The sequence below is a fragment of the Elaeis guineensis genome, chromosome 5, assembly GCF_000442705.2.
Source record: "Elaeis guineensis isolate ETL-2024a chromosome 5, EG11, whole genome shotgun sequence".
In the NCBI taxonomy this organism is placed as follows: Eukaryota; Viridiplantae; Streptophyta; class Magnoliopsida; order Arecales; family Arecaceae; genus Elaeis; species Elaeis guineensis.
In genome coordinates, this window is record NC_025997.2 from 38,718,092 (window position 1) to 38,733,670 (window position 15,579).

The 15,579-nt window shown below is 38.3% G+C and overlaps 1 protein-coding gene across 2 annotated transcripts; it reads right to left on the bottom strand.

The window, feature by feature from the left end:
* Positions 1 to 12,363: 12,363 nt before the first annotated feature.
* On the bottom strand, positions 12,364 to 15,146 carry LOC105045363 (protein EARLY RESPONSIVE TO DEHYDRATION 15). 2 transcript variants are annotated; one of them, XM_010923619.4, is made up of 4 exons: positions 14,939 to 15,027; positions 14,442 to 14,499; positions 12,959 to 13,343; positions 12,364 to 12,813 (listed from the first exon to the last, which is right to left on the bottom strand). In XM_010923619.4, exons 3-4 carry the CDS (start codon positions 13,314 to 13,316, stop codon positions 12,653 to 12,655), a joined length of 519 nt encoding a protein of 172 aa, XP_010921921.1. In that variant the 5' UTR covers positions 13,317 to 13,343; positions 14,442 to 14,499; positions 14,939 to 15,027; the 3' UTR covers positions 12,364 to 12,652. The 2 variants fall into 2 exon arrangements, with proteins under 2 accessions (XP_010921921.1, XP_010921920.1); XM_010923618.4 differs by lacking the exon at positions 14,442 to 14,499 and having other exon boundaries at positions 14,939 to 15,146.
* Positions 15,147 to 15,579: the final 433 nt, after the last annotated feature.

Consider the following 15,579-nt stretch of genomic DNA (forward strand, 5'->3'; position numbering starts at 1 on the left):
AGTCTAGATCTTCCACCATTATGTGTGTGCGGGCCCTTCCTCGGGTTGATTGTTCTCAGCTGGTTACAATGGCTCAGTTGCACTGAAAAGATACAACCATATCCATTAGGCATTGGATGCTACAAATTAGAGGATGGGTTGGGCTCAATATTTTGAATACGGTGAGGGATCCAATCAGGAATTTAGTTCGTGCAAATGGTGGGTCTGACTTAACTAAGGATTGGAGCAATATCCCAGGCACGATAAGCTTCATGAATTAGAGATCAAGTTTTGGGTGCACCATGATTAGAAAATCATTGGACAAGAGTTGTCCACTCATCAGTTGACCCATCACCAATAACTGTTAGGTGAGGTGGTGAGCCAGTCGGTGAGACCGCACCACCCACTAAAAATTACTGATCACAGAGATTTTCACATCTCTACCAAGGGAGTATAGGGATCTGAGAAAATAGTGGAAGCCTAATTTATTTAAAAATAAAATCTCTAAATAAATTGGTTAAGTCTGATTACAAAATCTAACTAGAAACTTTTGACTCTCTATAGGAAACATATCTGCCTCAAACCTCCTGATCAAAATACTAGACACCCACAGATTGACTGGACCCAATTTCAAGGACTGGTTGAGGAACTATAGAATTATTTTGAATTTCAAAAAATTGACTCATATCTTGGACCAGGACCCACCTGCCATGCCAGCATGTCCAACTGCTGAACAGAAAGCATCTCTGAAAAAATGGACGGATGATGATAACAAAGCAAGGTACTACATGTTGGGTGCAATATCTGATGACTTGTAGTGCCAACATAAGAATATTTTGACTATCCGCCAAATGTTGGCTCACCTACAAGAGTTGTTTGGTGAACAGAGTCGTGCGGTCAAGTATCAAGTCTATCAAAGACTTTTTAAGGCCAAGATGCGTGATGGGCAGTCAGTCCAAGATCATTGTTTGACAATGATTAAGGATCTTGAAGAGCTTGAGAAGCTCAGTATCATCTTAGACAAGGATTTTCATATTGATGTGATCCTTCAATCCTTGTCCGATGCATATGGTCAGTTCATCATGAACTTTCATATGCATAAGATGCAGTGTACCTTGGCCAAGTAAATGAACATGCTGGTTACGGCTGAGCTTTCTATGAAGGGTTCAAAAGGCTCAGTTCTTACTGTGGAGCAGACTTCTTCCAAGAAAAAATCTTTTGAAAAGAAAAAAAGTCTGCGAAGAAGCAGAAGGTGGATGGCAAGAAGAAGAAGACAGAACCGAAAAAGAAGGCTGCTGATAAGAAAAAATATTTTCACTACCAATCAGACGGTCATTGGAAGCGAAACTATCCTCAGTGCCTGGCCACCCTGAGGAACAAGAAGGATGGTCCTTCTGGAGGTATGCTCATTTTAGAGTCTAATCTTACGATTTCTTTTGCATCTAATTGGGTGCTTGACTCTGGTTCTAGTGCTCATTTGTGTACTTCTATGCAGGATCTTGAGGAGAGCAAAAGGCTGAGGGATGGGGAGATGATCCTACGCGTCGGAAATGGAGCAAGAGTTGCTGCTATGGCCGTGGGAACCTATCCTCTGTGATTACCGTTAGGATTAGATTTATTTCTTAGAGATTGTTATTATGTGCTTGCAGCAAGCAAGAATTTGATTTCTGTTTCATGTTTAGCACAAGAAGGCTATGTGATTAACTTTCATAAGGACCATTGTAATATATTTTATGAAAATAATAAAGTTACAGATGGTTTTCTTATTAACGGTCTCTATCAGCTACATATTGATGTATCTGTATTTAATGCCATAGGAATTAAAAGGCCTAGAGATAGTCTAAATGATAAGTATCTGTGGCACCTAAGGCTAGGTCATATAGCGGAAGACAGGGTTAACAAATTAGAGAAATTTGGGCTATTGAGTTCGTTGACTTCCGAGTCATATTCAGTTTGTGAATTATGCCTTCAAGGCAAAATGACCAATCTTCCTTTTGTGGGACATGGGGAAAGGGCCACAGACCTACTTGACCTAGTACATACGGATGTGTGCGGCCCATTTGATGTGCTGGTTAGAGGCAACTACATCTACTTCATTACCTTTACCGATGATATGTCTAGGTATGGGTATGTGTTTCTAATGAAATACAAGTCTGAAGCTTTTGAAAGGTTCAAAGAATTCAGACATGAGGTAGAAAAATAAACAGGAAAGCCCATTAAGGTTCTTCGATCAGATCGAGGAGGTGAATACCTTAGTCGGGAGTTCCTAGACTATCTTAAGGACAATGGCATAGTCTCTCAATAGACTCCACCTGGAATGCCTCAACTCAATGAGATTTTAGAATGGAGAAATCGGATCCTATTAGATATGGTCTGTTCCATGATGAGCTTCACGAACCTCCCCAAATTTTTTTGGAGACATTGTCTCATGACAGCAATTTATGTATTGAATAGGGTTCCCTCTAAAACCGTTCCTACCACACCATATGAGATATGGCATGGTAAAAAGCCAAGTCTGAATCATCTCAGAATTTGGGGTTGTCCGGCTCATGTCAAGAGACAGCAGGCGGATAAGTTAGAGTTCAGATCTTTTAGAGCTTGGTTGATAGGATATCCTAAAGAGTCATTTCTATATTCTGAAAGACCACAATGTGATTGTGAGTCGAAATACTATTTTTCTTAAAAAATAGTTTATTCAAAATGGTGGCATCGGAAGAATAATTAAGATCAAGGAGAATGTCTCTCAAGAGCAACGAGCTCAAGAACCTGAGGAACCCAATCAATTAGAACCAGTCCCAACACAACCTCTTCTACCTCATAGATCAACTAGGGTTTTTCGTCCTCCTGAAAGGTACTTAGGTACCATACAAGAGAAAGTAGAGGAAATATTCCTCACGAAAAATGGTGCTTATGGTGATGACCCCAAGACCTATGACGAGGCGATATCAGATATCGACTCTGAGAAATGGTTAGAGGCAATGAGATCAGAAATTGACTCAATGCACTTAAACCAAGTCTGGACCTTTGTAGATCCACCTGAAGGTATTGTACCTATTGGGTGTAAATGGATCTTCAAGAGAAAGATAGGTGCAGATGAGAATGTGGAGACATTCAAGGCTAGGCTCGTAGCGAAAGGTTATAGTTAGCAAGAAGGTATTGACTATCAGGATACCTTCTCGTCCGTAGCCATGCTAAAATTCATCCGCACATTGCTTGCTGTTGCAGTCTATTTTGATTATGAAATATGGCAGATGGATGTGAAAATGGCGTTCTTAAATGGACATCTTGAGAAAAATATCTATATGGAACAGCCGCTTGGTTTCACATCCAATGATGATGATCACAAGATCTGCAAGCTGCAAAGGTCCATTTATGGACTTAAGCAAGCATCTCGGAGTTGGAATACTCATTTTAATGGTGTGATCAAAACGTTTGGTTTCATCAAGAACGAAGAGGAATCATGTGTGTTCAAAAAGGTCAGTGGAAGCGCAGTTGTCTTCCTCGTATTGTACGTAGATGACATCCTCCTAATTGGGAATGACATTCCCATGTTGACCTCAGTCAAAGTATGGTTGTCTAAGGAGTTCTCTATGAAAGATCTAGGAGAGGCATCCTTTATACTGGGTATTAAGGTCTATAGAGATAGACCAAATAGGATGCTGAAACTTTCACAGAAGATGTACATAGAAGAGGTGCTAAAAAAGTTTAGCATGAAAAACTCCAAAAGAGGTTTATTATCTTTGAGACATGGCATTCATCTCTCCAAGAAGATGTGCCCTAGCACACCTGAGGAGATTGAACGCATGAGCAAGATCCCTTATGCTTCGGCAATAGGGAGCCTCATGTATGCCATGCTATGTACACGACCTGATATAGTTCATGCTGCGAGTGTCACAAGCAGATATCAGTCGAATCCAGACGAAGAGCACTGGACTTCTGTGAAATGTATCCTTAAGTACTTGAGAAGGACTAAGGATATGTTTCTAGTCTTTGAGAATGGAGAACTCTAGATTTAAGGATATACAGACTCAGACTTTATGTCTGATATAGATGATCGAAAGTCGACATCTGAAAGTCTGTTCATTTGCAATGGTGGTGCAGTTAGCTGGAAGAGTTCCAAACAGACGGTGATTGCTGATTCCACTATGGAGGCAGAGTACATTGCTGCATCGGAAGCTGCAAAGGAAGCATTCTGGTACAAGAAGCTTACCGCAAATTTTGGAGTGATGTCATCGGATGTCATACCTCTTTACTGCGACAATAATGGCGCCATAGCCCTAGCTAAGGAGTCAAGGTCTCACCAGAAGTCCAAGCACATCGAGCGACAATTCCATTTGATCCGTGATTACCTCGAAAAAGATTATGTCGAGGTCAAGAGAGTCGACTCCGCAGACAATGTGGCAAATCCACTAAGCCATTGGACCAGCAAAAGATCGAAGCCCACCTTGAGAAGATGGGACTTAGATATGTAGCCAATTGGTATTAGATCAAGTGGGAGTTTGTTAGATGTGTGCTCTAGATGTCAGATCGACTGACACATTCCTATACAGATCTAAGGGCAAATTTATAATTTTGACTATAAATGAATAAAAGAATTATTCTTCTATCACATTGTGTACATTGTGTCTGTGATACATCCTATGAGTTAGTAGGAATGTTAATTCATATTTTCAAGAGTTGAAAATTTAAGACATGAATTTACATAACTAACTCATAAACAACTCCTAACCATAGGATCATCACGAGGATGGTGATCGATCCACAAGATTGGTGTACGATCGCTTTCTTAGGGTAGATATGTCTTGAGTCTACGATATGGAGATACCAGAGTGAGAGTATAGGTATTCATTGAGAACGAGAGTACTGAGCGTGACCATATCGAGCAGTCATAAAGAAGTCTATCTTCTCGTCGATAACTAGCTCGATGCTGCAGTTGTGTGTCTAGTTCTTTAACCTGAGGTGCATCGACAGTTCACCTTGAGTGTGTTATAGTTTGACTACATCATAACTCGATCTCCTAGTCATTCAGAATTTTGAGGTGTATGTTGACTGTAGCATATTCATTATAGGAACTAGGTTGCACCAAGATGGGATCTATCAACCTCGGTAGATGAGAGGAGTAGTCCTATGATAATTGAAAGATCGAGTCCTTAAGCCCATGGCCATGGCAGAGTAAAAAAAATAAAAAAGTATTTTCCATTGAGGTTTCACATCAGACTCGGATCGATCGATTAACTCATATGACTGATGTTGGGTTTGACGAGTTCACCTTAACCCTAATTCAGTCGGGACTCATGATAGAGAAACTCAATCACACAGGTAGCTGCACCGAAAGGTTCGTCTTCAGTTCTGATGGGTTACCACCACATACTGCTAGGTGTCACTGATAGATTTTGAGAGCAATTAGAATGATATTGATGATCGATCATTCTAATTGTCTGAATCAGAAGAGTTCTGATCCATCGAAAGGAGTTTCGATGATGTCGATGATGAGATCATGACATGTCTCATTACCATACAGAATTGAATCTAACTGGGTCACACAAACAAGGGTTAGGATCTAGATGTCATCAATTGGGCTAACCCAATTGATTTGGATAAGATCCAATTAGGTTCAAGAAAATCATGCTAGCACACGATTGAGCCTAACTTTCTCCTCGTGTAATCTTTTCTGTCTCTACTGAGCCAAATGTGATTTGACTCATCCAGAAAATCTTGAAAAGATTTTTCTAAGTCTAAATGAAGCTTGTCCAGCTCAAAAAAGGCTTGTTTTAATTCATGAGATGAATTTAAGACAACACCTGCTAATTTCTAGCACCTACCAATTTCATTTTAGGACATCTGTCAAAAGTTGACATATGGGTCTTAAACTGAAGAAGACTCATTGGAGGATTTTTGTGGAGTGTCCACAAGCCAAGCCACATCAAATTGGGTGCTATAATCAGATTATGGTGTGAGCCCAATTGGATTAAAGTGGGCGCCCCAAGTGGATAAGGATTGGAGAGTCTTGATCAATTTAAACTCTTGGGCGCCACCTCTATTTGTGCTTATCCAATGTTGACGCCATCTTTTGGAGATAAGGTGGAGTTTTTATCTGATATGATCAGATGACATCACTCCACCAATCAAAATTTTTTCAGAATTTATTAGAATTTTTTGATTGGTTGAATGATGTGGCACTGCGCAGCATACAGGGTCTATATAAATCCTACTGTGCCTAAGGTTTCGAGGTAGAAGTTATTTTATGCATAAAAACTAATAGCTGCCACCCCCTCCCCTCTTCTCTACATCCTCCCTACTCTCCTTCCTCTCCTCTTCACATCCAAAGAGTTGGACGTCCATCTGGCAAAGATCCAAAGCGTGGTCACGCCTGGAACAGAAGACTGCAGGACTTCTTCGACAGGCTGCTGCTCCAACTTCAGGAAGACTTTTGAAGATCTTTCTAATCAGATTTAGATCTGATTTTTAGAGCATAGATTCACAAAGAGAAGACGTTTCAAGTCCTGCCCGAGTGGATACCGGTAGAGGCCAGGCACTTACGTGGCTACATCAGAACCTCGGGCTGTGCAGAGATCATCTACAGAATAATCAGATTATCCTTGAGGTATTACTTATTTTCTCATCCCTTTTAGATTTATTTTAGACTTAATATCAGATATGAAGATTAGATCTACAGACTTAGATCTGAAATATATATAGGATAAATTTTTTTTTTAATTATTCCATCCCAGATTTGATGAAATCTGAAAGATCCTACGAGGAAAAGCGGTTTTCCTCCTTCAGCAGATATAAAAAAATGAGTAGCATTCGGATCAAATAATACATATGCATAAGCTGAGGAAATTGGAATGGTACCTATCACTACTGTGTTAGAAGCTTATGCATCTTGCTGGATTATTGCATAAACCCTTCCTTGCGAGCTGGACTTTTGTGGCACCTACTTATTTTGACCTCCAAGATAAGGTCGCCGCACTACAGATGTTTGGCTCATTTGGGATGATTGAGTAGATTGTTTCTCCTTTCTGAAAGGATAGTTAGTCACCTTGTGATTGAATTGGCCACACCCAAAGCAAGCTCTATTAATCCAATGACAATCTTATTCTTCATGGCCCCTTCTATATTTGGGGCATCGCATCTCACTATTCTGTAGAGTGTTAGCAGTAGAAGGTTAAATTTCTCTTCTCTTGAACTGGCTTGTAGGATTCTGATTTACACGGGAAGCAACAAAGAAGGATCTCTTTTTCCTGTTCAAGTTCCAATCTCTATCCCTCTGTACCTCATTAAGATCGTTGTCTATCAACAATGTCTTACTTACCACTGATTCATAGGTAGTCAATTCAAATGCATTCACCAATTGCCTAAGTTGAGGCCTCATTCCTATTATGAATCTTCAAACTCAACTTTGCTCATCAACCACCACAATCGGTGCAAACTTGGCCAAACGAATAAATTCAGCCTCATATTGAGTCACAGACATATTTCTTTGTTCCAATTTAATAAAATCACTTTCCATTTGAATTTGAATATTTTTAGAAAAATATTTGGTATAAAAAACTTCCTTGAATACCTCTCAAGTAATAACCATATTAGGTCCACATCTGCATTCTTTCGACAACCACCAATCATAAGCACTCCCTTGGAGTAGATATGAAGCATAATTGATCTTTTCTTCTTCAGTGCACCTATGAACTTTAAAGATCTTCTTAATTTCTATTAGCCATTTCTCAACCTCTAGCAGATCGGTTGTTCCAAAAAATGGTGGCAGAGCAACAGCTTTAAAATCAACAAAGCTACCATATCCCCTTGGTCTATGCGATATCGGCTGATTTTATTATGGTGGTTGATCATGTTGCTCAAACTCTGATTATTTTTACTTTTGCATCTGTAGTTGCTATTGTTGCATCTATACTACCTCAAAAAGAGTATGCATTAGTCGAAGTAATTCCTCTTGCATGCTTCCAGTGAGACCTCCGAGATTAGGTATGTCAGCCAGATTCTTCTGCTGGCGAGTGCCACCATCATATAAACTCTTGCCAACCTGATTAACTTTGACACGATGACCCATTTTGATTTAATAGATAATAATAATAATAATTTATAAATTTCTAATTATCTAAAAGAATAGACAACATTAATACGTTAAAATTGCTAATTCACTATTCTAGCTACCATACTAATTCTAATTGTCTACCCCACCTACACTCATCCTAGGATTTATTTCAAAAATCTGAGACTTAAAGTAACCTAAGCATTGTCCTGTGCTCATCCTAGAGTTTATTCCTAAGAATCCAGACCTAGGCTTTGATACTACTATAACTGTCATGCCCTGATCTCGAAATTAGAAATCGAATATGTGAACAGCCGCCACAAACCTACAAAAAATTATCCTTGTAGTCATGCAAGGCACACAACTTGTCGTTAACATAACAAACTAACAAGTAATATTTGTAAAATTAGATCCATTAGCTCAAATTCTAAAATAAAATATTGATAGCTACCATTCACAGATAATCTTGGTTATATAATTTACATATTTATACAAAAGGTAAGATGGAGAAGATTCTACAAAATTTGAAAGATTGATCTGAAATGGCTAACTAAATCCTCGCTCTATTCTTACATTCCAATCTCTACCCATCCTCATCACACTTCGGGCTCTGTAAAAATATAGGAATTGCAATAATGAGCTAACAGCCCAGTAAGTAACCATGATATAATCAAAGAAATCAAGTTGTTGAAGCTAAATATGTACTTGATTTAAAAACTGAGGTAACAATATAATATTGTAAATAGAGTCAACTAACAACTCTAGAATATTAGATATAACTATGCAAATCAAAGAAATCTCATATATAAACTAAGGTATTTCACAATCGACATAAAACTAGATGATTATCACCAGATTTTTGGGGATATAATATGATCATATTTTCTTTTCAAAAGTATTATAATAACTCATCAGTCTATACGACTCCGACCATAATTATCCCCGTGACAAGGTCCAGTATACCGCATTTAACCTTTGTAGAGTAGGTCTAGAGTATGGTATTTAACCCCTACAGAATAAATCTAGAGTACCAAGTTTCTTAACAATCCATATCAATTGCCAATGTACAACCCCCATATGGTAGGATCCAGAACGTAGGTAGACTGAGAGTATAGTACAAATACACAAGCTTAATTCAAACAATCTTTGCTATAACATATATAAATTGCAACATATATACAATTCTGAATTAGTACATAAAATTCATAAAGTTACTAATCACCAAACTTTCAATAATTCATATGCAACATAATTCTTCAAATTAATGTATTCATATTTGCTAACACAAAGTCCAAAAATTCATATGAGTATTTCCAAAATTCTATTAATTAGAAATCATTCTAATAAGCATATAATCATCAATTTGCAAAATACAATGAATACTTAATACTTGGAATACTCATAATTTTATAATTCATGTTTGGCTCAATAACACCAGTATAATAAATAAATGGTATCATTTCCAAAACACTTGACAGTAATTAAATCAATGAATATTTTCAACATATATACATTTATCATTTTATATAATTACTTTAATTAAGTAGAGATTACTTACCTTGCAATAATCCCCTATCAGGTTATATAATACTTCACGGGTACTCCTCAAAATCTAATAATCCAAAATACATACATGTACTCTGAAATCAGTACCATATTATTGTCTTGCAATAATCCATAAAACTCCCTAAAATTCTAAATCCCAAATTTTTTGTTAATTGCCCTCCTCTACGTAATAGCTCTAATCTAAGATTTATTTATCCTATCAAATAGTACCCAAAGATCGGTTGAGCAGTCAGTTTATAAGTCCCAGTTAAATTTTTAGATTGAAATACTTAACCATCATATATTAAAAATCTCGGACTATTCCAGGTAGATTCAATCCACCCCAATTTAGTAACTATCTTTTCTTATTATCCCAAATTATATACTAATTAAATCTAAATTGAAATTAGATTATATGCCAAGAGAGATTACAATTTACTCACGTTGATGGAAGAGAAAATCTTAGGACAGCAACCTTGCCATGAAGAGAAAGAAAGAAAAGAGGAGGAAGAGGAAGAAGAGGAGGAAGAAGATGGGGAGGGAAGAAAGTGTGGAAGAAAGACCGGAGGGAGATAGTGAGCACGCGTGAGAGAGAGAGAGAGGGGGAGAGCAGAAGGGGGAGAGAGGGTACGAGAGAAAATGAGGGGGTTCTGGATGCTTCCCTCTCTTTTTCTTTTTTGGCAATGGGGAGCACGCAGATGCTCCCGTGAGAAGCCATGGGTCCGCATGTCGCAGACCCCACATGATGCATGAAAAAGAAAGACCCCTTGGGGGGGGCCTCACAAGATCTTTTTCCTATCAGCTTAAACTTTTAGGATCAATTACTTACTTGACATGATATTAGAGCTCAGATTTGCCAGAGATCATAAGTACAAATTTTCTCCATACAAGTTATTTATGTAATTAACTTGGTTATTTTCTTGACTCATTTCAATCATTATGATCCGCCAAACGTGCATGGTCCGGTCCTCCCAGATTGGGGTCAATTGGTTACTCAACAAACAGAGGCATTTGGATATCTAGCAGGAGAGTTTGGAAGGGTTTGGTAGCATGGAGGCTTTGGAGTTTCTAAGAGTATCACTTAACAAAGAGAAGGTAGGCTGCTATCAAATCTAGAAGTGTCCAATTGTAGATTTTTGTGATTCCAAGTGCTAAATGACCTTCGCTCCTTGCTTTTGTGCTGAGGTATTGAGGGAGTAATTTGATGCAAAAGTGATCTTAAGCAAAGTGAAGAAGTCAGCAAGCTCCTTTTCTCATTGGTCTTGTTGCAAATAAAATGCATACTAAAACGTTCTTGTTGGTTCAGAATTTGAAGAAGTCTGCAAGGTCACCTACACTTTGGCACACCATCAGCTGTCATCTGATACCTCATATTGCACTCGAGGATTTATGCCGTATATAGCAAGGTGATTTTGGATTAAATGACTCGTTCTTCACTGCTATTTGCATTATAGCTGATGGAAAGGCCATCTTGCTGTTACATAGCGCCTGCTTTATGGGACTCATTAGATTGTTTAGAGGCACTGAATAAGTTGAACAACAAATGAACTATTTTGAAAGAATTTACCTGACATTGATGCAATATGGTGAACAAGCTTGTCGACCTGTGCTTGTACAACCTCAATCCAGGAAGATAAGCTTGTTCTTTCGAGACAGGATAATGGTTTCACCTTTTTTTTTTTTTTTGCTTTTAGTCGTGCATATCTCTTTGGAGATATTTCCCCAAAACATGTTGCACAAAGCTCTTTGCCACTTTGGAGATAAAGTAGATGGGGTTTGTACACCAGTGGATGTCTCTTTTCTGAAGTGCATTTCATCACTTTCACATTTAGTTAGGTCATCTGCCAATTGAAGGCTACCGGCCGCTGTCCATGCCTAAAGTGGGATAATCTGATGTATGTGAAGAAGGTTGCTAATTGCTTAAGATTCCGATAAAATTTACGGGGATTATTTTCTTGAGGACATGTGGCAGCTAACCTGAGAATGTTAGTTTGAGCAAGGTTTTTGGAAGGACAACTGGCTGGAAAGAGCCCCTGCTTATGGAGTAATTAACAAAAGAGGGATCTTGTTTTGCTGAGTGGTTTGCTACTGGTTTGCCTAAGCCTTGTCTTGGCCACCTTCCTTGACTATGTTAAATTGCTACAAATTTTGGCACCAACTGAAAGAGATGATGAAAAGCAGGGAGTTGATTAAAAGATATTCATAAATTCCAGGCGTCTTGATTTGGATTGAAAGATTTGGAGGTGCAACCCTATGAGAGTCAAGATTTTTCATTTTGATAACAACTGAGAAGAAAACAGGAGAGAAATGAAAGGGAAAAATTTTTGTGTGGATCTCTGAAACATCCTTCTATCTACCTGAAGCAATGCTTCCTTCTCTCTCCCCTTCTTTTTTAATTTTTCTTTCTATTCCTCCCCGGTGCATCCAAGAGAGAGGAAGAATGGAACCTCTGTCTTCTTTGGGTATTTGGATTGAGAACAATCATTATAGCAATACAAAAGCATCCTAATAAAATATTCCGATCTCGCAAAATGGAAGGAGAAACAATGAAAAAAAAAAAACTCGAACAATTATTACCCTTAAGAAAGATTCTTTCTGAAAAATAGATGACAAATGGTACATTTCCTCAAGAAAACCTATATTGATTATATATCTAACAGACAAAGTTTGGTTACCTGCATATCCCATCAGCCTTAAATTTGGCCTCGGAGAAGAAAATAATGGGGCATAGAGAAAGCTCCAGCATGCATTTAGGGCTTTTTTCCCTCTTTTCTTTTCTTTTGAGGTGGGGATGCGAAAGATAGTTTCATGACCATTTGCAGCAATGGAAAAATATCCAACAAAAATTGCACATGATGGGGCTTTTTTCCTGAACTAAACTACAACTCTTTTTTCTCTATTTTACATTACATCTTTTTCTGTTTTCTTTCTCAGAGCTAATTGGATGAACACAGTGCCTGAACAAGAACCGGACAATACTATGCGCTACATTTTAGTTCCAGACAAAGGTACGTTAAAGTTGCATAGAGATACTAGACATGGACTGCTTCCCACCATTGCAAAGGCAGCAGACATAAGTTCTCAACGGGGCTGATGAATGATGCGGCGAGGGCTGCACTTTGGGCTCACGCACTGCAATGGCTTCTCCCGATGCTTCGGCTCCACAACAGGTCGAACCCCGCCATTCATCGGTGATTTCAAGTTCAGGGTCCTGATCACTGCCTCTGCATCACTCTCCAAGCCTATATCCAGATGTCAGCATGAGTATTAAAACTTCGCTACCCCAGCCAAAAATTATATAAATGCATAATGCTATATATTAATCACATATGGCAGCATCCAGACTTGAACATGTTACAATGCATTTCATAAGGCAGAACTACCTACCAGGCTTTAGCTTATCTTTCTTCTGAATACCAGAAACCAATTCTTCAGCACCCACAGTTTGGTGGTAAGCTGCTTCTTCAAACTCTGCCTCAAGAATGGACAACTCATCCGCAAGGCCGAGATCGAAAGAGTCTGGAAGCAGATTTACAACATCCTCCTCATCATCGCCATCAAAAGTTTCTTGTTCCTGGTGCTGCTGGAGCCAGTGATCTCGGAACCATGCATTTGTCTTCACCAGCTCCCACCACTCAGGGGAGAAATCCTCCACCAGCTGAAATGCTGCCGGGATATAAAGCGGGGCATTTGGGTTGAGTGTAGACTTTGCTGCTGCCCCAGATGATACTGCCATGGTGCTCATTGATCTTTAGCCACTCAGCAACTTTCTCTATTAAAATCGAACATAAAAGAATTAAAATGATTTAGTGGGTGCTGAAAAAGCTCAAAAGAAAAAGAATATTGAATGCTGTAAGAGATATTCTAACTGCAACATCAGTATGATGTCTCACCAAAAGTATAATCCTGTGAAACGATGCAGTTCCTCAAATGCTAAATGAATGACTCACAACTTATGCCTAAACTTTTTATTTCTTTTTTTTTTTCAGAATATATATGCAGTACAAGTAAAACAGCTACATAAGCAAAAACTTTCAGAAGTATCTGATGTGAGCAAATAACAAACTAACTTATGATGAATCTTCTTGCAAAGTACAATATTTAATCTGATCAAGTAACATATATGATGTACTGGAGTCTTAGAAGATCCAAGAATATTCCAATGCAGACTAAGATTAGCATTTCAACAAGATCTCAAAGATACAACCATGCAACTATCACGTGTAGGATAATCCCCAAACGAAAATTCATAAGATGCACCATTTTTTGATTACCTATAACAGTAGCTAACAAGCAATAAACAAAATACAACTACAGAGTGCATCTATGGAACAGAGGAAACATAGCAGATAACTATGGAGAAAGCCAGACACAAAAACTCAGAAACAAACAATGGTCAAATATCTCTATAACTAACCAACTGCCCTGTTATGAGATGATATCCTTTGTGCTACGGGGAACAGATTAGATTTAGAACAGATTTTAAGACAAAAAATATGTTTCTGAACAAATATGCTCTTGTAAGAGGAAAAAAAGGATTGCACTAGACCTGAAACTATATAGATGGACATATTTAATATAAACCATCGACTAAAAGGAACTTAACAAATTCTTGAACATAACGTAACATAAAATACAAACCAAAAGAAAATAAGAATAATTCATGCCCACAATCCCATTACTTTGATAACAGATCAAAACAAACCGTGTTCGTGCTTCTAACACTTCCAAGAGATGTGCCGTATTCAGTGATCCAAAAGGCATATATAAGAAACCGAGAGAGACTTCCCTATCCCAAATTACAACTCTAAAAAGTTGTGAATATTATTCCAAACCAGGTCACAAATAAGTAAATATAGAAATTACTTACTTATTTTAGTTGACTTAAAACAGAGAATCTATCCCGCAACCAACTAAAGTTTGCTCAGCTGAAACCAAACAGACTGTAAACGGTCAATAACACCATAAATCAGACAACTAATCTCTCAAAATAGAAACAGGCAAGGACGAACATAATCATTATGTGCAGATCTACAAATATTTTGCTATTTCAAGAAAATTCAAGCACAACAACTGCAAGTTAGGATCAAACGGCCAAATCCGACAGCCCATGAATCCATAGATCTATTCCATAAACTCAGATCTGATCTATTCCAGTTCTTTAAACGTTACGAAAATCCTTCAAGAGTTGCCAACATCTAACAAGTCAAAACCCTCTTTTGTTCTATGAAGGTTTATGGAGTATTCTGGATTAAATTGGTCAGATCTGGCAGCAGTTTAGCTTTTGGATATCAAATCAAACACGAAACAGACAATCAAAGATCTTGTAAATTCGCTAGATTTTATCGACCAGACATGAATTTTTACCTTGCCGGAATTGCTGCAAAATATCTGCGGATTTAGCGATCTGGATATGATAACACGCCCAGGGCTGCAAGAGGCAATGGGTGATATTTATAGCACGAGAGGGGGTTACTGATTTCTCGTCCGGAATTCCGAGGCTGAAGGCTCGGAGAGAAGACGACCACGGGTCTGCTACGGTAAGCTTACCGGCTGGTGGCCGGTCACCCCGGACAAGGCTTAAACATGTGGGAAGTCGTAGCCTGGATTTTGTGATCAAAAGCTCGGAGGATTGAAGGGTCCTGAGCTAGAAATTTACACAAGGTGGACTCCTACTTTTAACAATCGAGTGATTTGTTTGATGGCCATTGTGCGATTAAATTTATGTTGATTGAAAATTTCATTCTCATGTCTTGATTTGATTTGCATTCATTCTTTGGTCACTGATTTCTATACGTGTAAATATTTCATGTAAAACATCTATAAATGTGTACCAAAAAAAAAAAGTTTCAAGTTGTGCAAAATATCAGTGTGGTGACTGTCTGCAAGGCTGAACAATTAAATGCTGGGTACGTGGAAGCTAAAGGTTGAGGGGTTCGATAAAAACTGGTTGAAGGGGTCGAAGCTGCCATTGTCGGCAGGAAGAACTATAATGAAGAATTTAGGAT

What these genes read in the sequence shown, in the direction of transcription:
- LOC105045363 (XM_010923618.4), bottom strand. Translation starts at nt 13,316, where the DNA reads ATGAGCACCATGGCAGTATCATCTGGGGCAGCAGCAAAGTCTACACTC. An exon ending in GAAAGATAAGCTAAAGCCTG is followed by an intron (nt 12,814 to 12,958) that starts GTAGGTAGTTCT and finishes ATCTGGATATAG; the next exon opens with GCTTGGAGAGTGATGCAGAG.